Source organism: Oreochromis aureus, linkage group 18 (genome assembly GCF_013358895.1).
Source record: "Oreochromis aureus strain Israel breed Guangdong linkage group 18, ZZ_aureus, whole genome shotgun sequence".
In the NCBI taxonomy this organism is placed as follows: domain Eukaryota; kingdom Metazoa; phylum Chordata; class Actinopteri; order Cichliformes; family Cichlidae; genus Oreochromis; species Oreochromis aureus.
Window position 1 is genome coordinate 12,284,674 of NC_052959.1, and position 21,673 is coordinate 12,306,346.

Sequence of the window (21,673 nt, forward strand, 5' to 3'; positions counted from 1 at the left end):
TTTTGTCTATTAAAGTAGTTCAAATAAGAACATCTTTCTTTTAACTGGACCTGCAATATAACCCAGTGACCCTCCTTAGCGGCCTTTTCCATGGCGATTTCAGCCACAGTCTCCTGTCCTTGACCCAGGGAGACATTGTGAAGCTTCCCAAGGTCAATAGTGAAACCCATCTTCCTTCCTGGGAAAACAAAGGACTGATTTTTTATGTGCTAACCTAAACACTCTGTTATACAACTGTCACTGAACTGTAAAGCAATGGCTAGACACTTAAATTATTAATAGATCAACACATTGCAGTATACGATCAGGCAATTGTGTTTGGATGCATGCAGCTTTCTGAACAGTACCCAGTGATTCGACATCTTTAAGTGGGTCCACTCCTGGGGAGAGGATGAAGAAAATAGGGGAGGAAGGACCACTTTCTCTAAAGGACTTTGCAAATTCAGTCTTTCGTCCCTCTGTATACTTCACACCGAGCTTCTCTTCAACAAAGTTCCTAGGGTCGGGTTATATTGACATAAACGAATGAACAAACACAGCTTTTAATAGTCCTTATATGGAAATACACCTAAAAATTAGAAAAGACAAAAACACAGTTAAACAAGCAGGAAAACAAATCCTCATCACCTTAGAGCATAGGTCATACGGTCGGGCCTCAGGGCTCTCATCATGATCAGTTTCTGCAGCGAGCTTTTTCCCTTCCACTCCTGAGGAAACTTCTCCTTCTCGGGACACTCTGACTCCACCAGCTTCTTCCAGCGCTTGGGTGAACCTTCAATATCCCGATCCAGACCACGAAACTCATCAGTGAAACTCATAACCTGGACCGATACAAGAGAGAGAGCAGTTTTTGATTTGCACTGCAACTCAAATGCCAGCAAAAATAAATGCTGCGTGTATGTGCCTGTGAACCTTGATGGCGCTCCATGCCGAGTTGGAAAGAAAGTCAAGTGGGCTGATGTAGCTGTGGTCAATGTTAAAACGCAGCAAGAAGTCCAACTCTCTCACAACTATCTCCTTACTCATCAGGAGCAACTGAAACAGGGAGAACACAGTCAGGGACAAACACAGTCTTTCTCTAACCCTTCCACAAACACATACACACCTGGAAGGCCAGCTGTGCCGTAAAGGTGAGCTTGTCTCTCTCAAATAGTCCCCTGCTGATGTAGTTGAAGGTGGAGTATGTAACACAGTCTATGAGTGTGTTTACTCTGCTCTTTACGTCGTCACAGGCTTCTGCCAGCTCCACTGCTTTGTGGAAAACAACGTTAAAGGCCTGAGAACAAAACGACAAATCAGTTTGTATGATGTATTTGTTTGCTGCATAATTTCACATAAATTTGGATATTTTACATCTTATGTTATATTCAGTTGTTGGTTCCTAGGTTGTGTTCAGGCCCTATATTTACTTCTGGTTACCTTGAGGCTGAACTGGTACATGGGGTTGATCTTGTTAAGATCATTCATGATAAAGTAGAGCAGAGAAGCTCTGACAGCAACAGGGCGATAGTGTTCTCTGGCTTCATTTATCTTTACTTCATTAACTTTTGCTTCCAGAACCTGCGAATGAGAGATGACAGAAAAAAGAGAAAATACGAAAGGGAGTAAAAAGTAGGTTAACTTGCTGTAATATTCCATTCATGTTACTGCAACGACGCAGATATGTAACCTGATACCTTCATCTCAATCTCAGCAGCAGTGTGCTTTGTGGTCTCAAGCTTCTCCACCAGCACATTGTCACCAAGGAAGTTACTCTCTGCAGCAGACAGCCGGGTTAGCAGCTCGTCCTCCAGAAGCTTCAGCTCAATCTTAAACATGTTCTGCTGCTTTGTCAGTTCACTCTGTAGGAAGACAATGCAAATATATAAAAAGAAGCATAAATGGAACCAGAATGATGAATTACATATACTAGACTTTACCAAGAAAACCAAAACCTGCAACAGAGATGAAATAACGCCAGCTGGCCTCATTAAACAATGAACTCCAACATGAGCTGGGACAGCTAAATACCAAACAGCAAATCGAGACTGAGCACACTATTTCCAGTCAGAAAAGGTAGATTGTCCACTCCAGGTAGGGAATTAGTTGCTGCCTGAAGTGGAAAAGTTCAGGTAACTTAGGTCTTGTACACAAGGGAGAAAGGAATCAAGTGGGAGATTGCATACTGCCCCCTTGAGAAGCAAAAGGCAGTGGTTTGGGGAGAGGGAGGCCTTAACGTGTCTTAAACACTTAGACTGCTGGTCTCGGACCCAGATAGGCAGTACAAAATGGACACACGCATCAACAGAGAAATCCATCAACTGTTCCACTCTACCTTAAGCTGCTCAAGATCTGGCCTCTCTTGATTCACCACCTGGGCCAGGAGCTGGTCCTCCAATCCATCTCTGGTCACTGTGAAATTAATGAGGGTGGTCTGGGCTTGAATCTCTGGCTTATAGTGAGGATTAGCCAGCTTAGTGTGGAGAATCAGTCTGAAGGCTGGATGGAAGAAACACTCTTTGTCTCCAACCTTTATACAACTGTAGCAGCGGGACAAGTAAGAAGAAGAGGGTGGAGCGTGATAAAATGAATGAACCCAGTGTCATATGAATGATCTGCTATACATGGAAAAGTGGCATTGGTGAGCAAGTTGTGGATAAGTGACGAGATCCTTACTTCCTTACACCCCACCCCCGCTCCCTTCTCTCCTTTCTACCTTACCCACTCCCACTCTCTCTCCAATCTACCTTCTCCCCATACCTCCTTAGACCCCCCCTTCCAATTATCCTCTCTCTTTCTCCTCTCTAGCCTCCTAACCATTTTCTCCTTCTGAATTTACCCACTTCTTCTTCCTTCTGAGCCATAACCCTCAACCCACCTCCTTTGCTTTCAACGCATAAACATGTATCGAAAGGTTTACAAAACCCTACAGATAGGACTGAACATAGACCAATACATTTCTGATGGAACAAATCAGCTCTGTTCATGTGTTCATTTTTTAATAATAATATGTGAAAATTGATTGAATTCTTCTGGAGTCTTACAGTTTTTTTTCTACATCATGTTTAATCTATGACAACATCTTTTTTTGTAACTTTACTGGCAGATTTTATTTTTACGAGGCTTTTATTTTTCAGTGTCCTTATCTGCTACTATCTGCCCTGATGACTAGGTGAGTACTTAACCAAGTAATGCAGTACTTCTTCAAGGAAAAAGCTTTCCCTTAAATTGGGCTTCATTCACAAATATCTGTGTGCAAATTTAGTCCAGTTCTTAAAGCATCTGCATAAAGGAAAAAAACTCAATGACAGCATTTCTGTGTGTTACCTGCCCTTCTTGATTGTGTGTCGACCCAGAAGGGGGTCAATAACAGGGTCAATCGTCTCCTCGAGGTTCTCGATGAGGACAGTGTCCCCTGCCACTACAGCCTGTTCAATAACATCTACATATCTGTAACAACATTTAAGAGTAATTGATAAAAACTGTAGAAACTGTAGCACTGTTATTATTTCTGAATTGCTACTAAACAAATTTACACTTCCTCGAGCTGTGGAGGTCTCAAGCAAGCATCAACAAAGGAAACACTCACCCTCTCTGCCCCAGACTGACAACCTTGAGGCTGTTACCATAGCGACTCTTAATCCATTTGATGCCCTGCAGCTGAGGGTCGATAAGGAGAGGCCAGCGCTCACCTGCAACAATAAACTCCTTATTTATACATGGAGATGTGCTAAGAAGAAAACCTAGTACCGTAGCATTTGTAATGTTTGTTATAAAAAGCCAGTTACACTAAGTGAAAAACTCCACTCACAGTTAGTAAGTATGGTGGCATTCTGGGTAGACATTTTGTCTCCTGGTAAGCCTTCATTGTTCCACTGGGCAACCATTGCATCATCAGTCAACATCGACACTGGATCTAAGCCCTCTGTCATGGGAATGGGGATCTGATAGAAACAATGGTGTGTGTTCATTACAGAAATAAGACACAAGCTGTTGTGGAACGGCAAAGATACCGGAGGGAATAACTGCATTTGCAGAAGAAAATTAAAGGACATATCTCAGTGTTTTAAGATTTTAACCTTCTGGCTGTGTAGGAACGGCATCCAGAGGTTGTCCAGCAGCTCTTTCCTGTACTTCTTTGAGAAGGATCCGGCATAAGAGATGAAGGCTGCGGTTAGAAGGACGTCCCCACAGAGCGTTTCCTCCTGCTCATGGTACTGAGCCACTGAGTGAGCCCAGCGCACGTTCTCACTCTGAAAAACACACACAGATACAGTTGCTCTGGGTAACACTCAGACAGCTTTTTAAAATGGTCTTGAGCAATAGTTCCCCAGGATTTCTGAAGGTCTTTCAATTTTTTTCTTTGGACATTGGCTGCTTCTGAATCTTTAGGCTTGTTGTTACTAGCAGCCTGCAAAAACACATGATTTGTTTTCATGTCTTCAGCTGAATCTACCAAAAATGCAAAGATAACACAGTTTGACAGGAATAAAATAGTATTAGAGCTATTAGCCCAAAAAACTGGCAGCAGCATGGTGTGTAGTGTGTCCCTAAAAAATTTGAGGGAAACCTGGCAAGTGGAGGGCAAAAGAAGTTGCAGGCATTAAAAAAAATCTAAAGCAAATGAACAGTATCAGAACAGTGTCCTCAAGAAATAGGAAAAAATTTAACAAAGACACAAAACACAAAAACAATGACACAGGATCATCTAGCCCCTAAATGAACTGCTCCTTGAAGCGTATTCAGAAATAGTCTGAGTGGAGGGGTCGCTGAGACTAAGAGGTTTCCCTTCTTAAAGAGGGGAAACTGGGGGAAAAGACTGAGGTATGCCAAATACACAAGAACTGCGCTGAAAATCAGTGACAACAGGTCTGATGGAGTGATGAATACAAATGTCACATTTGTGGTTCAAATGATTACTTAATTCTTCAGCGTGACAATGATCCTCAATGCAGTAAAAGCATAAATGGATAGAAAAACGCACAATTAACACTATCAGAGCCCGGACCTCAACATTATTGAAGCAGTGTGGGATCATCTGGACAGAACAGAACAAGAGTCAGCCAACATTTCAAGAAGAGCTTTCAATGTCCTTCAAGATGCCTGGAGAGCTATTCCTGAAAAATACTGGATTTTTTTGAGAGATTACAAGAAAGCCTTCCTACGGGAGTTCGGGCTGTATTGCAGATAATAAAGGTGGTCATAGCATATAACAACTGTACAAAGTCTGTTTTTGCCTATACTGTATTTACATGTAGGTAAGCACATTTTTAAGTAAATCACAGAATCTATTTCCCTTTTTCCCAGCAGAATATAAAGAAATGAGAGGTGGCTTATGACTTTTGCACAGCACTGTAAACTTACCTCTAGTCCTTTGACCAGCCGATTAGCAAGCTCTATTGTCTTGTTTGTGCGGTTGACCTCTTCCTGAAAGCGAAGTTTCTCTGATGTTGCCTTCTCAAAAGCTATTTTCAGAGTTTCCAGACTACTATCCAGCTCCTGAGAAAGGAGAAAAGGGAACAGATGAAAATATTATGAATGCTGGCATTTGCAAATAACTAATTAATTTTGTTGTCAAGCACCAAATAATCCAATCTGTCCAATTTAAACAGACGTACAGCTAGTTTTTTCCGCAGGGCGTCTAGCTTCTCAGCAGCCTCAGCCAAATCAGCGTTAGCCTGAGTCAGACACATTCTCTTCATCTCTACCTCGCAGAGCACCTGGAAACAAGCACATCCTTACAGCTGAAACTAAAATACAGTATAACCTTTGTTATAAGGAACATCATCCAAAATAACAAACAGCTTGTCTAATCAACATATTCATCAAATATTCTTCATATAATCCTATAATAAAGAAATAAGAGACGAGATGTACTTACAAAAATCTATCCAAGGCAGCACAAGTTTTGGGGAAAAAGGCAAAAAAACAAATCAAACAAACAAAGTGTTTTACACAGAAAAAAAATATAGCAAATGGATTAGCTTGGATGACACTAACTATATGTGGCAGATGGTTTAGATGTTTACCTCGTGGAAGCGGATGATGTTGATCACCCATGCACAAAGGCCCGCAGCGGCAGAGGATTTCTGTTTTACAAAGTCAGGGTTGAACTCTGGGTCACTGAGGTATTCATCTCTCACACATCTCACCATGGCCTCAGGGATGTTCTCTTTGTCAAAGTTTACCAGAGCCTGCAGGAAGTCATCCACCTGCACAGGCATTTGTGTGCAAACAGGTGTGCGTTACATCAAATGGTTTCAAATTAACAAAATATTTTTCAACATTTTTGAATTCTAAATCCTGAGTCAAAAAGTAGAATTAACTAAAAAAAAGAGTGTGAACATTGCTTTAGTTGTTACTTTTTTCAACCAGCATAGTGCCTCACAGAGGTTAAACCTCTCTTTAAAAAAAGAGTGTTTGAGCCAAGGTGGTATCAACAACACAGGATACAGGAGATATTAAAAATATGAAAGAACCCTATAATACAAAAATTAAATATGAATGTGTTCATCAAAGCATATCAGATTGAAAAGTGCAAACAGTCACACAACAAAATAACTGCAGTTGCAATCAATATTAAATTGGAGTTGTGCAAGGATGAAGACTAAAAGAGAAGGTCGTGCTTTAAATGTTAAATATTTTTATCTCAGATGATTAGAGATTTTTTTTTTTTTTGTATTCGTTTTATAGTTTTCATTCATCCATTAATTTTTCTAATAGTGTATCCAGTTCAGGTTTGCAGGGGGACTGGAGCCTATCCTAGCTTTCAAATGAAAGGTTGGTACACAGACAGGTCACCAGATCTACCATAACACTAACCTAAAATGGATTTACTTTGGCGGTATCAAGCCATTAAATGAAGGAAAACTAAAACCTAAAAATCCTATCACCTTGCTCATGACCACCTTGGAAGCTTTCCAGCTGCGATCTTTGGGGATTCGGCCTTGAGGAGCCAGTAGCACTAGAACAGCTGCTGAGACGTTGGTGACGATGGCTGGAGGGTTGGGAAACGTCCTCAGCTCTGTCAGGTTTAACTAAATCAAACAGATGCACACGAATGCACAAACGCCCACATTTTTAATCAGGGGCCTGAGCTCAGGACAACTTTATTAGATTTCTTTTATGCTTGCAATGGACTCATAAAATAAATTGAATGAAATGAAGTAAAACTTTATGTGTGTGCAAGTGTTTTACTCTGTTGAGTGTATTGAGAGCTGTGTTGGCTGCCTGTAGGGCAGGTTCAGCCTTCGCCAAGTCCTCTTCAGTCTCCTGTTGCTGTTTGGTCACTTTAGCTTGGATTGCTGCCACCTGAATCACAAAAATACAACACGCGCGTGTGTGTATGCTGTGAATGGATTGCTGAAAGTTTGGCTTGTTTCTGACCTATGTTATTACTTCTCTGCCCTCTCTTCTCTAATGGCCCTCTCATTGACAAAGTGGTTTAAAATGAACCTCAAAATGTGCAGTAATTCTGAAAATACATGGCTTTAAGTGTGTCATTTTGCTGCTCGAGAGGTCCTAGAATCACAATCTTACCCTCTGCTCCTCAGCATCAGCTACAGCTCTCTCTTGGTTCAGCTTGTCTGTCTGTTGTCCTATTTTAGCAATGAGGGCTTCGATGTCCGTGTTTCTCTGCCACAGCTCTACCTCCTGCACTGCTAACTTCGCTTTGAGGTCCTCCACCTAAAGAAAAAAAAAAGTAAGAACAAGAAACATTGCACTGGTGCAATGTGGTGTTATTTTCCCCCTGACCTGTGACGCCGTAGTCTGCAGTTTTTGAAGTCCATTCTCTAATCTTTCCATCTTCTGAGTCAGCTCTGTGCGTTTCTTCCTCAACAGGTTGTCGTACAACTTCATAAACTCTAGGAAACTCTTTGGTGTGGTATAGTTGAAGTGCTTCTCACTCTGCTGGTATTTGACACTCACCTGTGAGATGAATTCACAACAAGAAAACCAAGAAATCATATCAAAGAAGACATCAAGTGGGGTCATCGCTCGCAGTGCTGTGCAGCAGCTCTTACCTCATTGACACTCGTGTGAGCGTAGGAGATGAACTCACTGATAGATGCCCTCACATTTGGCTGCACAGTATGAACACACACATTGATTCACTTCACTGAGAGAGTAAGAAGAACCTTCTTATTTGATTTATTCACATAAAAGTAGCTATAGACATGTGTCTAAGTTAATAGCTATTTTAGTTCCTATTTATGCTTATTAGGTATCTATTATTTGAAACACTTGCATAATCAGTATCAGAGTTAGTACTTTTAAAAGCAGCTTTAAAATGCATGACAGAATTTAAACGCGAAGCACCTCCAGTCCAGGTATTTTCTCTATGAAAGTAGAGCTGACGGACTGCAGAGCAAGCTGAGGCCAAGAGTGGAACCAGTTTATGGCTGTACAATTTACTAGGGCTGGAAACTTCCGTGCACGTGTCCTTAACGTGAATCCAACTGGAGAGAAACATAAGACGACCTGGAGGGCAGAAAGGGTGACAGAAGGATTTGGTGAGATGACTATCAACACTGGTCATTACATCACAGTTTCTACGTGGTTTACATTATAGACCTTGAGCTGTCTTCGTATCCTTTCGATGAAAAAGCTCCAGCAGTTGTCTCTGGTATCTATGAGTCCTAATCCCCTCAGCTCCATACGGATTGATGAAACAATCATATCTGCTTCTTCATCACTAAAAAGGTCAGGAATATCCCCTAAAAATGCAAAGAATGCGAGCTCACTGTATATTTGTTCTTTCTTATATAGTCAGTCTTACTTGGAGCAGGTCTATGTGACCAAATGAGCCTTCTCTGCTATCTATTCAAATGCACAACTCTGTGCTCTCAAAGCCACTGACATCATCCAAAAATATTTTTTGCAGAAATGACATTCATTTCTTAGATCTGACAGCAAAAGACAGCTATTAAAGCAGAAATCTCAGTTATCTCAGTTCAGGTCTGTGTAGCCAAACCTGAGGCCAGCATGTCGTTGATCAGCACCAGGAAGCGCTCATCTGGAATCTGGGCATCTGTGTGAAGAAACACTGTCCCAATATTCTTCACCCCCACCTTTATATACAATGCAGCTATGTCACTCTGCAGACAAGGGTTGCAGCAAACACAAAGCAGGGAAAAAAAACATCCCAAATCACTCAAAACAGATGTGTTATGATATACAACCGTGTTTTGCATGTGGAAGTGCATATTTACTTTGAGGTCACTGATTCCATAACCTTTACGCAGCGTGATCTGGAAAACCTCCAGCATGCTGAGGAAAGCAGCCAGTCGACACAGGCTCTGCTTCCCACTCCCACCAACCCCAACCAGCAGGGCATTACCATAGGGGGCCTCCAGTATACGACTGATGCGACACCTGGGCACAAACACAGAATTGATGGTGTGTTTCTTGCCTGTGGTTTACATTTGCTTTGTAAATTCTTTTTTGTGCATGTTAGTTTGTGTCTGTGTGTGTCTCTTACACATGCTGGATCGCTTCTTCAAACAGTACCAAGTCCATGACAGCGTGCAACTCATTATAGTGCTCTAGAGCATCAGCCAGTGTCTTCTGGAGCTTCTCCCAGTCTGAAGCCTGACAAGAAAGGAAAAATAAAACAAATAAACTTGTCTCTCTTGAGGAAAGCCAGCACTGCTCCGTGTCTACGTGGTACATTCCATATACAATGAAACTAAGATGCCACACACATATCAAAGACAGGCAATCTTTTTGCTAGCGACAATACAGTCATCCTCATTTCTGGTTTCTGTCAAAGCAGATATGACACATCTGCCACATCTGTGCCAGGAGGCCACTAAATAAGTATGCTACAGTACTGATTCAAGTGTAAGCAATTAAACTCCCATAAAGTATTTGACTACACTCTTATATTTTAAACTCTATAAAGAACTTGGAGTGCAGACTAGCTTGTGTGTGTCTGAATGTGTCAAACCTGGTGATAGCGAGGCTCTCCCACTCCCTGGGCAAAGTGGCAGTACACCAAAGGCTGGTGGATAAAGATGGACTCATCTATTCCCTGGAGAGGTTGGCAGGACAAACAAACAAGAAAATACTGAACATGCCATAGCTGACTTTAATACTAAATACCAAAAGCATCACTTCTGCGATACCTCTTACATTTTGAAACATTTTTAAGATTAAGGTTGCATTTTAAATCGCCCATGTCTTACTTCGAAATATCTCTTGCCAGTGTCCAACAGGATTTTATTAAAGAGTTCCACATCTTTTTCTTCCATCAGTTTGTCTGAGTAGACCCTGGAGCTCTCATGAAGCCACAGGTGCACCAGGTCCATGGGGTAACGGATGCTTTCTGGCAAGGCAAACAGGATGCCCTATACAGAAATCGTATTAATAAACACATAACTATGCCACGAGAGAACTTTTGACACCAGATTTTTCAGTTTTTCAGCATTAACATTCCTACAAAAGTAAAATATAAGGCAAGCCGCCACCAATGACAGTTTTGCAAATGCATTCACATGACGTTTTCGTATTTGCTGCCATGAGTGAAAAAAGGAGTCAACAGCATGCTTTTAACCAGTTCAAGGAAATGATCTTTAACAGAAGTAAGTATTGTTTCAGTTATATTTTTATGTTTTCATTTTTTTCTGGATGACTGAGCAAAGTGTGTTACCTGAAATATGTTGGAAAGGTCTCGCAGATTGAAGATATAGTGGAAGCGTATGGCTGTAGGAAGAAAGTTCTGGCTCATTTTCTGGTGCAGGCAGATAGCTGCCTGTTTGAGGAGAATCAAAAGATAGTGACACAGAAACAGATGAATGTTGTCTCAAGTCAGGTTTTAATACAAATGAATGCTGCACTAGCACTGTAAGTGTACAGTACCTGAATGAGAGTTCCAACTGAGCGAGAGACCCCGTAGCTAAATCCTCCCTGAAGAAAGTGAGCTGACAAGATGCTGGAGAAGATGGTAGCTAATGCATCAGCACTGGGGAAATGCACTGCAAACACTGAGAAATGCCTCTGAAATGGAGGCAGTAAAGATTTTACCAACAGGAATCTGTGGCTGGACCCACTTAAACTGAGAAAGTTGCATTCTGAACTACCTTTAAAATTTTCTTATTAGCTAAAAATGGTTTCTGCATGTCTTTGAAACACAAAAGAAAAACAGGCAAAGGAAAACATAAACATGGTTCCCTTTGAAACAAATTTTTCTAAATACGTATTCAATGAAATTATGTATAAAGCCATAGTGATCAAGTATAGTTTCAGTAGATATGAGAATATTGATAATAATATTTACGAACAAATACAATTTACGCATAAAAACTTGCAAATGTGTGGCAGTACCTGCAGTCTGGGATTGATAGAGAAGCTTCCAGCTGTTGGGTTCATACAGGTGATATATTGGCAGTTATGGATTTCTTTCAAAATCAGCCGCTGTCTGTCATACCTACAGTACAAAGATCTGTTGGTTAAAATTCACACTAAGCACTAAACTCTGTGTAACAGTTGTGTACAGAGTAAAGATGTGTAATTGTACACTTTGGCAGTATGAAAGCAGTATAAATATGCGAGTCCATCACGTGCATCTTATCCTACCAGTGGCTGTAATCAAGGTGCTGGCGGATGAGCGTGTGTGGCTGGACAGTCCCATAAACATCCACCTCAGGCATGTTGAGGTCATCTATGAAGTAGATAAGTCTCTTGGCGGTGGGAGGACCAAATTTACGACCAGCTTTCTTCTCTAGAGGTTTCTCCAAGACGCCTGAAGTACATTTAATACACAAGACAGTTTAGGAAAATGACAAAGTGACAACAGTCTTCACAAAAACTCACTGACTGAAAATCTAAACAATTTGAAGAAAAAAGAATTGAAGATACAGGGAAACTCAGTTTCAAAATTCAGAAAGAAAATTGATGAAGCCTGTGCCATTCAATCAGTATGAATAGGCAAACGCAATTAGATATTACCACAGCAACATAATGTAAAGACAGGAAGCACACATATCTCATTAGAAGCCTTTTTTTCAGATTATTAGATTTGTCCTATTATATTTCATATTATATTATAATATGTATTATACAATTTGCTATATTAATAAAAAAATACACACGTGAAAAAAATCTGTTTGTGTATGCTCATTTCAGAGATCCTTACGCTGCAGCATGGCAGATGTGGTGTAGTAGTTGAAGGGAACTTTTGCTACTATGTAATCCTCCTTCAGCTTAGCGACTTTATCAGACACCAGAATAGTTTTTCCCACTCCTGCATTGCCCACTAACATGATAGGTTTGCCTCTCTGAAGCAGAAGGTCCATGAAGTAGGTGAGACAGATGGTCTCTGGAGTGTGGACAAGCACCGTCTGAAACAGACAGTGGATGAGCGCACTGAGAGATCTAAATCAACATGTAATGATTATACAGGACACTCTGGCCTGCTGTAGACAACCACACGCATTCATTAGTCTAATAACATACCTGTAACGGAATATCAGGCTCCAGCTCAAATGGCACCATCTTCTCACTCCACGGAGTAAACTTTTTAGTCTCAGGGTCAATGAAATAGTCAAAGACGGTCCCTTGTGAGGGAAACTTTACGGCTCTCATCTCTTTGGACCACCAGCGGCTAAATTCAGCACGGTAGTCATTGAGCTATAAAGGTAAAACACTGTCATTATATGGTATAATAATGTGAATTATCTGATACGATTAGAAGAAACAGTTAGTCACTACACACATGATCTTGAAAGAGAGCGCCTCCAAAAGCCCAGACACAGGCAAAGACAAAGTAGATCTCATAGAGTTCTCTGGGAGAATCGGCTGGAGTGTTGTCCTCAATCAGCAAGCAGTCCAACAACGAGCACAACGTCTGATTGAGCAAAACACAGACATGCTGCATGTGACTGAACAATAACAACAGAAAAATATAATATTATAGCTCCGTAGGCTGCATTTGATATCCATAAAACCCTACATGTACCTGCACCATGCTGTTTTCTGGAATGGGTGTGATGGTTTTCAGGTTGCAGCGAACTTGTTCCAGACAGTATGGCACGTACTTATCAAACAAAATAGTGAGGTTGGCTCGCTCTGACTGGGCTTGCCGTGTGTCGATCCAACTTGTCACATAACTGAAAACACAGTAAAGGCAGCTCTGCTAACCAAGATAACCTTAAGAAAATCAAAGAAACGGAAGACTGTGATTTCATGCGTGCATTTAAGCATTGTGTTTGTCTTACGAGCTCCAACCCAAGTCCTGTGGGTTGACATAGAGTATTCCTGCCCTTGACACTGTAGCTGGAGTAGCAGCCTTTAGATGAGAGATCTCAAAGAGAAGACGCATGGACGAGGACAAGCCGATCCTCTCGTTACTGGCAAGTGTCAGAACCTGGAGGGAAAAGCAGAAGGAGTGGAGCTCAAGCGCTGGTTCAAAAATATAAAGTATGCACTAACTTAATGACTGGCATTGGCAGAAATGTATATAAATATTAATTACTTATTTGGAATTTGGTTAAGTTAATACAAAAAGAACGAGACATATTCAAACTCCTGGATGAAAGACAAAAATGTAACATTAGCAGAATGCAAACATGGAGATGATCTCTCACCTTATTGTCATCCATAACTGTGTTGAGTGACTCGATCCACATAGGGTCAATATCCCCATCCAGAACAATCCATTTGGGTCCATCATGGCCCACCGAGGTCAGCTCTCTCATGGTAGAGGAGAACAGGCCTGTAAAAGGAAACAGTGACACATACAATAGTAAATCCATTTTTACATACTAAACCATCACTGCAGCAAAAAAGGTATTGAATGCAAAATTGTGAAATGAACTGGTAATGAAATTATTGCACACGAAACCTATTTAAACAGGAGTGGGCTGTGAAATAGAAAAAGTGTATTAACTTTCTAATTATTTCTGAGAGGAGGCTTTGGAATAAATTATGGTCTTGGCACCAAAATAAATCAGACTTGACAGCGACCCAAATTCTGGAGGAAAAACTGGTTCTCTTGATCATCATTTATTGCACATGAAATCCTTTGTATAATCCTCCTGCTTCTCACCATCCTTCCACTCTCTGGTAGCAGGGTGCAGGTATCCAAACAGCTCATCTGTGGTGACAGCTTTAGGGTTAATATCATTCCATAAGGGCTTCATCTTCATGTTTGCATAAGTCCTATGAAGAGTCTTTAAGATCTGATAAGTAAACAAGATCATTTATATAAGTGGTTTTAGTTAATATGTTTGGACATATTTTGGGTACAAGAAGTTGGATCACACAGATATTTAAAAAAAAAACCCACATAAACAGTTTTAAAAATGTTCATTAGTTGAGTTAACCTGACTTTTTCCAGTACCCGGTCCACCAACTACAAATACAGAATGTCTAACAGCCAGCAGCTCCTCCAGCTGGGTCACCTGCAAACATGGAATCACATTAATGGTGGGATTTCTGAAAAAAATACTCTAAAATACTGCAAGTTCACTCATCTTACAATAAAAAAAATACAACCAAAATTATTAACAGCTAGTTTATGTTACAAACCACAAAGCTTTATATATTGTTCCTCTATTGACCCGTGGGAATTATGCATTTTCCCCAATTTAAAATTAGCTCAGAACTTTATGAATGTGTTAGTAAAGTGATAAGTATCTGGCACGTTGATTTCAGATCATCCTTAACTATCATTGCTCATATGTCACTGAAAAAGAAGCAGTTTAACACTTAATTTAATACTTCTATTAGATTTTAAAGATTTTGTCTATTAAGTCACTAATTGAATGAACACAATAGGAGGCAACTGATTAGTGTTTATATATTGGAAGCTTTATGAACTGCGTGTCTGTATTTCCTTATTCCCTGCAAAAAAAAAAAAAACAGAAATACTGCAGGGAAAAATGGAACGAGGAGCAGCCACAGTGAACTGTCAGATGAAGAGCTGCAGGTGACAGACTCCACCTCCAGGTTCACAGCGAGGTAACAGATCCTTTCACTGTGCTCTGCTGTCTGCAGACTCAGGCCATCCACGGTATGAAAACCTCATCACGGTGCTCACAGAATGATGGAAAAAGGTAAATAATCACTTGACATTTTAATTATAACAACTGTTTTTCTTTTTCCCACAATTCTGAGAAATCTAGAATTAAACTTTATTCACCGTTACCACCACTAACGAAAGGTGTTGCCAAATAAATGAGGAATTAAAACCAACTATAGTATATAATAAAAACACAGATGAACCTTAAGTATGAAATTTTCCTCAGGCTGCAGACGCAGCTCACTGACTGACTGGCGAACAGCATTTTCTAGCTTTGGGTCTCTCTTCCTGGGCACATCCAGCTGTGGAAAGAGGTCACTGATCAACCCAAGGAAGATGGGAACATCACTCGTCACGATCTTAGGAAGGTTGAAGTCTCTAAGAGCCCGCATCAACACCTGGTGAGACAATATTGGGCGCACAGTTTTGATGAGGCAATTTCTGATAACCTCAAATTTCTGGAAACAACCATGAGAGCTGAAACACTTCAGTGTAAAGAACAGCTCTCATTAGTGATCGCGAAGAGATACACACCTGTTCTTCAGGTCTGCTACGCTCCTCTCTCTTCAGAGATCCAGCCACAACCAGCACTGATTTGATAGCCCGCAAACCCCAATCATAATGATCCTGACAAAATAAGCAATTTAAGTGCTTGTGGATGTTATAATAGAAGGACACAAACAGCAGGTTTAAGCTTAGAGATAGTAGTCCACACAGTATAAGCAAAAATAGTATTTTAGTATTTTTATTAATTTACTATATTCACTACATCACACACAAAGGAACTGGAATATAAATAGGAAGGTTATGGTGATTAATCTTCACACCTAAACACAAAACCAGAATCTGATGAATGGCACTACCACTACTTTGCATTTTAATAAAAGCTGGATCACACTTCTGATGCCTATAAGAATGTTGACAGCGAAATTAAATTCCTCTTCTTCCCTCCACTCATCAGAAAAAATCCCTGAAGAAATAGTCAGAGTTCGTTCAGTTTATTGACAAATTGTTTGCATGTACGCACTTGTTTGGATAGCAGCTCTTTACAAAGAGTGTAGAGACTGATGAATTTGCGTGCCAGTAGCCGTGCATCTATGAATCCTTCAGCCACCAACATGATCTCACAGATCAGTTCAAAATCTGGGATCACCATCGCACAGGGCCTGAGCATTTAGAAAATTAATCAATAAATAATCACATAATATCTGACATTTATTTATTGCACCCTAAAGTCTCCTCTTTGTCTCATATCAGACCTGAATAGAGCCTTGAGGTTCTCTGGGAGCTCTGCTCTTCCAGCATAACCTGGGTTCAAAGTGATGAAGATTCCTACTGTTGGCTTCAGCTCAATCTCCTCCCCCAGAAAATGAAACCTACATACACAGCAACAAATGCATGCTGCTAAATGGATGCTTAGAAAATATACAGAATGGATTAGTAGACAAATGTATAGATGGTACAACATACATGTCATTATTTCCACATAATACCTCTGTTTTTTGTTGCGTACAGCATCCTGTATAGTCTTGACTTGCACAGCTACCACAGACAGAACGTCCACTGAGATCCTGTTGAATTCATCAAAGCAACCCCACACTCCTGTCTGAGCCAGGCCCTTATAGATGTTACCTATAGACTGGAGGATGAGACGCTATGGCTGAATGGTGGAATAAATATCAATAAACAACATAAAAAAAGAATAAATGTGACATAAACGGGCACTAGAAGAAACATCTGTGCAGTCCAGGTTACCTTGTAGTCCATCTGTTCAGAGCAGTTGAACACATATACCATGATACCCAGGGAGCGTCCAAGGTCCTTAGTAGTCTCTGTTTTACCAGTGCCAGCTGGGCCTGACGGAGCACCACTCATAGTCAGATGGAGGGACTGGGTCAGGGTTATGTAACACCTGTCATGGTACGGTTGAGATTTAAATCACAGGAGAAGAAAGTAATAGATAATTTGGATTAAATCTTTGCACTTACATTTTGCGTGGGTGCCTACTATCACGTTCTGCACAGCTTGACTGTAGCATTAAGATGGTAGGGCTAAAGTAAAGCGGCCTTGTTTGTAGATGCAAAGCTAGTCAAGTCTAGTAATTATGCATACCCTTACTCATATCTGAAAGTCTCCCTTCAGAATACAAATCATTACTAATGTATGCATTCTGTATACTTTTGCAAAGGTTTGGCTTACAGGAGAACATGTATGTGCACATACCTGTCAGTGAGTGGAGTGATAACCAGTCTGTTTGTATTCCCCAGGTATTCATAGCTAAACTGGAACTGAGCGTCACAGATATTAATGTAACAGTGTCTCATTTCTTCATCCCAGCGATGCCGTAACTGGGACAGCCACGCAAATGCCTGTCCTGATGTCACCTTAGAGACATACAACAGCATCAGGATGGTCTGCTAACCAATGCAAAACTCATTTGAAATAATATCTAATAGTCGCAGTACCTTTTGAGTAATGAGACTGGCGACCACATCTCGAGCATGGACATCAATAGTGCAGACAGTCATAATTTTCTGTCTGTCTCCAGGGGTTAAATCGCCAAGCAGCATGTGGATTAGCGAGTTGAGCTGTGTGATCTAGAAAACCAGAATTCAGCAGACATCACTGACAAACACGATCGCTATGTTCACTTACCAGCCTAATAAAATCTTACATTATGGAAATACCTGTTTCTTGTTGTAGTCCTTGAGAGCTGTCTCAAATCCTTCCTCCACCCTCTCAAAAGCAATGCCCACATCTGTCGCCCACCACACCTGACTGCCAGTCAGCCCCACCTGTTGATGGAAGGGAAACAGACATGTACAACAGATAGCTTGCATGTTTATAAAGTTAAAATGGTAAATCTACAGACTTTGCATGAACAGACCTGGGCTGGGTAGTCAAACAGCCACTGGTCTCGGGGTTTGTCCTCATAGGCAGCTACAGCTTCCTGTATCTCCTTTCGAACTGTACAGCGCATGGTGGTTTCTAAAGCACTTAACCAACACTCTGCCTGAATAAAAAAAGATAAAAATGTTTCAAAAAAACTCTAAAATGAATTGCATGCAATATCATATATTTTTTAAAATGGGGAAATTATAATACAACAACTCTGTTCACTTATTTCTATTTATACTACACTATAAAAAAAAGAGACAGTGAGTTGTTTATTACTACAAAACCATAGATAGTTATAAGTCAGAAACCAGGCAACAAAAGCTCTGTGGTATATGCCTATAAAAACAGGAAATAGTAGTATTGTGTTATTATGATTGTAGTCCCTTTGCGTTTCATCAAAAAGCAAGTTTTGCAACCCCGTAAATCATAGTTCATAGCTGAGTGTAACGGTGCTGATGTACTTCCACAAACAGAAACCGCATTTTGTTTTCACAGTACCTGTCCTTCACAGACACAGGGCTCAGAGAACGAAACATATTCTCCCTCTCGACTGTACATCCCTATCGCAACTGCCTCTCCCTCCTCCTCCCCTCCTTCAGCCCGGTCTGAGTCCTTGAAGCGAAGATCTGCTATATTGTCAAACAGCTTCAGCAAGTGTCGGGTCACCTGGAAAAAAATATACATGTGTACTCAAAAGACAGACTATTTTTGAGTTTGGTTTTATAGGCTATAATGTTAACAAAGCTCTGATGTTAACAGACCCTGATCTCTGATAAAAAATCAAAAAGAAAACAAGATTTCTTTTGCCTTTCATTATAGTGTTTTTCCTTTTTCCACTCCATAACACTGAAATATGGTTGGTATATAATGTACAGATAACCACAACGTGCTAAAAATCTCTTTATAGATTCTTTCTAGAAAAACATGATTAAAATGTAATCTCTCACCTGTCTGGGCTGTGTTCCCTTAGACACAATCTCCAGTAGATCGGAGGCAGAGACAAAATAAAATCTGGGGAATGTCAGTCTCTTGGTCTCCAGGTATTCAGCAAGGGCCTTCTCACACACAGACAGCCTCTGCTGTAAGGTTTCAAGGCTCTCCAGGAAGCCAGGCTTGTTGGTCACATCTACCACATTACTGTTCTGGACCACCTCAGTCATCAAACTCTGATTAAAACATACAAATAAATCAAATGAAATAAAGGGAGAAATGCAAGAAGACATGCGGAAAGTATGTAGCCAAGCACGGCACTATATGTAGGCAGAGGTACGATTTACCTGAAAGTCAGTGTGTATTCCCTGAAAGCGTTCAGCATCATTGGCCAGCTGGCAGCGGATGTCATGGCTGTTGGTGAAGATGCTGTTAAGATGGGCCCAGGTCCTCTGGACAGACATCCAAGATGAGATGACAAGGTCTGCCACCATCAGCTTCCTCTGCCATCCACTTACTTCTGCCTGGAAATACTCTATGTACTTACTCATCAGGACATTCTGCAGCTGCACCTGAAAAGAAATGAAGCAGTAACTTTAAATGGCAATTTGTACAAAGAAGCCTTGATGAGCTGCTCTTGAAATTGCATGAACATTTTTTATATTCCCCATTGCCTATGCATTTATATAATCAGTCTTTGAGGAGTCAGTAATAAACCCAAGCCGTTCATACTAAAACTATATTATGGATCACTGGGGTGTTAATATTGCATTTTGAAAGAATAAAGCAAACTGCATATCACATTCTGCAGTAGGCAGGCACACCTGGTTGTCCTCCAGTGTCTCTATCAGATTCTCATCTGCTTTGAGCAGAGGGGTTCCTGTGCTGGCATGAGTCTCATAGGACAGCGACATAATGCTCCATGTCAGGGTTATCTCTGCCAAAACCTAAAAACCAAAGACAAATAAGTGACTTCATAAAGGCACCTGTCATTTAAAGACAACGAAAAAACAAGCAAAAGCGTTCGTTAACATCTGCTCATTCCTATTTGTGTATCATTATTTGTGAGTTCAGCTTTCTGAATCTGCTCATAAATATCTGTTCTGAGAATATGATGAAAGTCTAGTGAGTGCTTAAATAATTAAATAATCCATCCATCAATAATCCATTACTACAAGATATATCACACAGTAATTGGTTGGTCTGGCGTCTTACCTTCTCAATGGCCATTTCTTTCACAGCCTTGTCTACTATGTTTTTAACCTCATCCTCCACACGATGAAGTTGCAATTCCAGCAGGTCCCCCAAGGTGGTGCCCTCACCCATCACAAACATAACCTGAAGATTTAAAAACAAAAGCAGACTATGGGTGTGATCAGATTTCACATAACTGGGTTCATCAAATCTAGAGAAGTGTTTGCAGAACAATGAGAGTACACTGTATGAAAGCTAAAGCCAAAGAATGGATTAAACCCCACAGAGTGGCAAGTATAATATACCATGAGTAAAACTGATGAAAAGTTACTGAACAAGAAGAGCACTCGGGGCAAAGACCAAAGTGCTAACAAATTTAAAGAAAAAAACTGTATGAGGACCAAAATTTAATGGGCTGTTCTCTTACACATTCTCCACTCCGCCACCAAGTTTAATGAAACTTGGACTTGTAACTTTTGGGTAATCTCATTGACACACAGACAAACAAACAAAATGAAAAATGGCCAAGCAGATGGTATGAGAGACTGTAGCAGCAGCAGCAAAGATATTCTCCTACCCCAGTGGTGTTCATAAGCTGTTGCCAGTGTCTCTCCCTGACAGCTGAGTTTTGCAGCTCGTTGACAGCTCTCAGAGAGGTCAACAGGTTTTTCACTGTTGATTCCAGACCCATATAGACATCCCACACTCGCACCTCCTTATCCAGCATTTTCATCTCCTTCAACAGACAACAGACATACTCACAGTTATTGAAAAGGTACTCTTTTTTCAAACATGAAACAGTTAAACTGAATCAAAGTTCAAGTATTTATCCACAGAAGAGTGCTATACTGTACTTTAGCAAACCGCCGGAGTTCCATGTCCATCTGCTCAACGTTGATCTCTTTCCATGGAGTCTTTGTCCAATCCTCTATACTGGTCTAGGATTTGCAGGAGATTAAGTGCATCATTTGATTATTTTGCATGCAGTGACTCACTATGGAGACCCTGCCTTGTATTAAAAAAAAACTAGCATATTTGTATTTACAACCCCAATTCCAAGAAGTCAGGATGCTGTGTAAAATGTAAATATAATAAAGTGTTTAGAAATTATGCAACACTTTCAGAATAATGTTCCTCAACTTGAAAGAATGTTTATTACATTGAAATCTCTTTCTGTGAGTCAAGTTCACTGTGCCATCTACCAATACAGGTTAAAGCTCTATCATGCAAAGAAGAGGCCACATGTGAGCATGATCCAGAAATGCTGCTGTGTTCTATTTTGAGTTTGTTTTGGATTTGTGATTCATTCTTTTTGAATTAAAAGATTTTCAGGTTTTAGTTCTGTATTAGTTATTCCTGAGTCCTCAGTATTTCCTAGTGCCTATGAGTTGTCGTTATTTATATTTCTTTGTTTACATTTCTACTTTGTGGTTCTTGATTATGTGAGTACCTTTTCTGTGTCTGGTCTGCCCTAGTCTCATCTACATGTCCTGTCATCAGTATCTCAGTGTTTTCAACGCTTTCTGTCTCCCCGGTCATGTTTCTGTGTCTCTCTGGTCTTCCTGGGTTCTACCTGGTTTCCCAACCTCCGTACCAAGTAACTATGTTTTCATTCCTAGTCCTCATGTTTATGCTTTCCTGTGCCCATAA

At 40.5% G+C, this 21,673-nt stretch overlaps 1 protein-coding gene across 2 annotated transcripts in view; it reads right to left on the reverse strand.

Moving 5' to 3' along the window:
- dnah9l (dynein, axonemal, heavy polypeptide 9 like) overlaps window positions 1-21,673 on the reverse strand; it is a 31,398-nt gene that overhangs the window by 4,065 nt on the left and 5,660 nt on the right. Inside the window, exons 15-71 of one of the 2 annotated variants that reach the window (XM_039602341.1) lie at window positions 20,878-20,961; window positions 20,601-20,759; window positions 20,045-20,167; window positions 19,654-19,776; window positions 19,177-19,401; window positions 18,847-19,065; window positions 18,398-18,565; window positions 17,889-18,014; window positions 17,689-17,796; window positions 17,467-17,598; window positions 17,225-17,385; window positions 16,757-16,913; window positions 16,495-16,640; window positions 16,261-16,377; window positions 16,029-16,167; window positions 15,536-15,628; window positions 15,205-15,399; window positions 14,304-14,381; window positions 14,027-14,159; window positions 13,566-13,693; window positions 13,197-13,345; window positions 12,938-13,088; window positions 12,695-12,826; window positions 12,436-12,609; window positions 12,116-12,320; window positions 11,557-11,722; window positions 11,305-11,407; window positions 10,840-10,977; window positions 10,631-10,732; window positions 10,167-10,328; window positions 9,929-10,012; window positions 9,461-9,570; window positions 9,192-9,354; window positions 8,954-9,077; window positions 8,554-8,696; window positions 8,299-8,460; window positions 8,004-8,063; window positions 7,735-7,908; window positions 7,519-7,665; window positions 7,177-7,290; window positions 6,873-7,016; window positions 6,009-6,191; window positions 5,861-5,866; window positions 5,598-5,699; window positions 5,344-5,478; window positions 4,059-4,232; window positions 3,791-3,923; window positions 3,569-3,671; window positions 3,307-3,429; window positions 2,315-2,519; window positions 1,677-1,841; window positions 1,420-1,560; window positions 1,106-1,276; window positions 913-1,035; window positions 628-821; window positions 348-496; window positions 51-178 (exon numbers count right to left, since the gene is read on the reverse strand). In XM_039602341.1, coding sequence (XP_039458275.1) covers window positions 51-178; window positions 348-496; window positions 628-821; window positions 913-1,035; window positions 1,106-1,276; window positions 1,420-1,560; window positions 1,677-1,841; window positions 2,315-2,519; window positions 3,307-3,429; window positions 3,569-3,671; window positions 3,791-3,923; window positions 4,059-4,232; window positions 5,344-5,478; window positions 5,598-5,699; window positions 5,861-5,866; window positions 6,009-6,191; window positions 6,873-7,016; window positions 7,177-7,290; window positions 7,519-7,665; window positions 7,735-7,908; window positions 8,004-8,063; window positions 8,299-8,460; window positions 8,554-8,696; window positions 8,954-9,077; window positions 9,192-9,354; window positions 9,461-9,570; window positions 9,929-10,012; window positions 10,167-10,328; window positions 10,631-10,732; window positions 10,840-10,977; window positions 11,305-11,407; window positions 11,557-11,722; window positions 12,116-12,320; window positions 12,436-12,609; window positions 12,695-12,826; window positions 12,938-13,088; window positions 13,197-13,345; window positions 13,566-13,693; window positions 14,027-14,159; window positions 14,304-14,381; window positions 15,205-15,399; window positions 15,536-15,628; window positions 16,029-16,167; window positions 16,261-16,377; window positions 16,495-16,640; window positions 16,757-16,913; window positions 17,225-17,385; window positions 17,467-17,598; window positions 17,689-17,796; window positions 17,889-18,014; window positions 18,398-18,565; window positions 18,847-19,065; window positions 19,177-19,401; window positions 19,654-19,776; window positions 20,045-20,167; window positions 20,601-20,759; window positions 20,878-20,961 — 7,956 coding nt within the window. Of the gene's footprint in view, window positions 1-50; window positions 179-347; window positions 497-627; window positions 822-912; window positions 1,036-1,105; window positions 1,277-1,419; window positions 1,561-1,676; window positions 1,842-2,314; window positions 2,520-3,306; window positions 3,430-3,568; window positions 3,672-3,790; window positions 3,924-4,058; window positions 4,233-5,343; window positions 5,479-5,597; window positions 5,700-5,860; window positions 5,867-6,008; window positions 6,192-6,872; window positions 7,017-7,176; window positions 7,291-7,518; window positions 7,666-7,734; window positions 7,909-8,003; window positions 8,064-8,298; window positions 8,461-8,553; window positions 8,697-8,953; window positions 9,078-9,191; window positions 9,355-9,460; window positions 9,571-9,928; window positions 10,013-10,166; window positions 10,329-10,630; window positions 10,733-10,839; window positions 10,978-11,304; window positions 11,408-11,556; window positions 11,723-12,115; window positions 12,321-12,435; window positions 12,610-12,694; window positions 12,827-12,937; window positions 13,089-13,196; window positions 13,346-13,565; window positions 13,694-14,026; window positions 14,160-14,303; window positions 14,382-15,204; window positions 15,400-15,535; window positions 15,629-16,028; window positions 16,168-16,260; window positions 16,378-16,494; window positions 16,641-16,756; window positions 16,914-17,224; window positions 17,386-17,466; window positions 17,599-17,688; window positions 17,797-17,888; window positions 18,015-18,397; window positions 18,566-18,846; window positions 19,066-19,176; window positions 19,402-19,653; window positions 19,777-20,044; window positions 20,168-20,600; window positions 20,760-20,877; window positions 20,962-21,673 lie in introns of those variants that run through there. The other variant, XM_039602342.1, reaches the window with a different exon arrangement.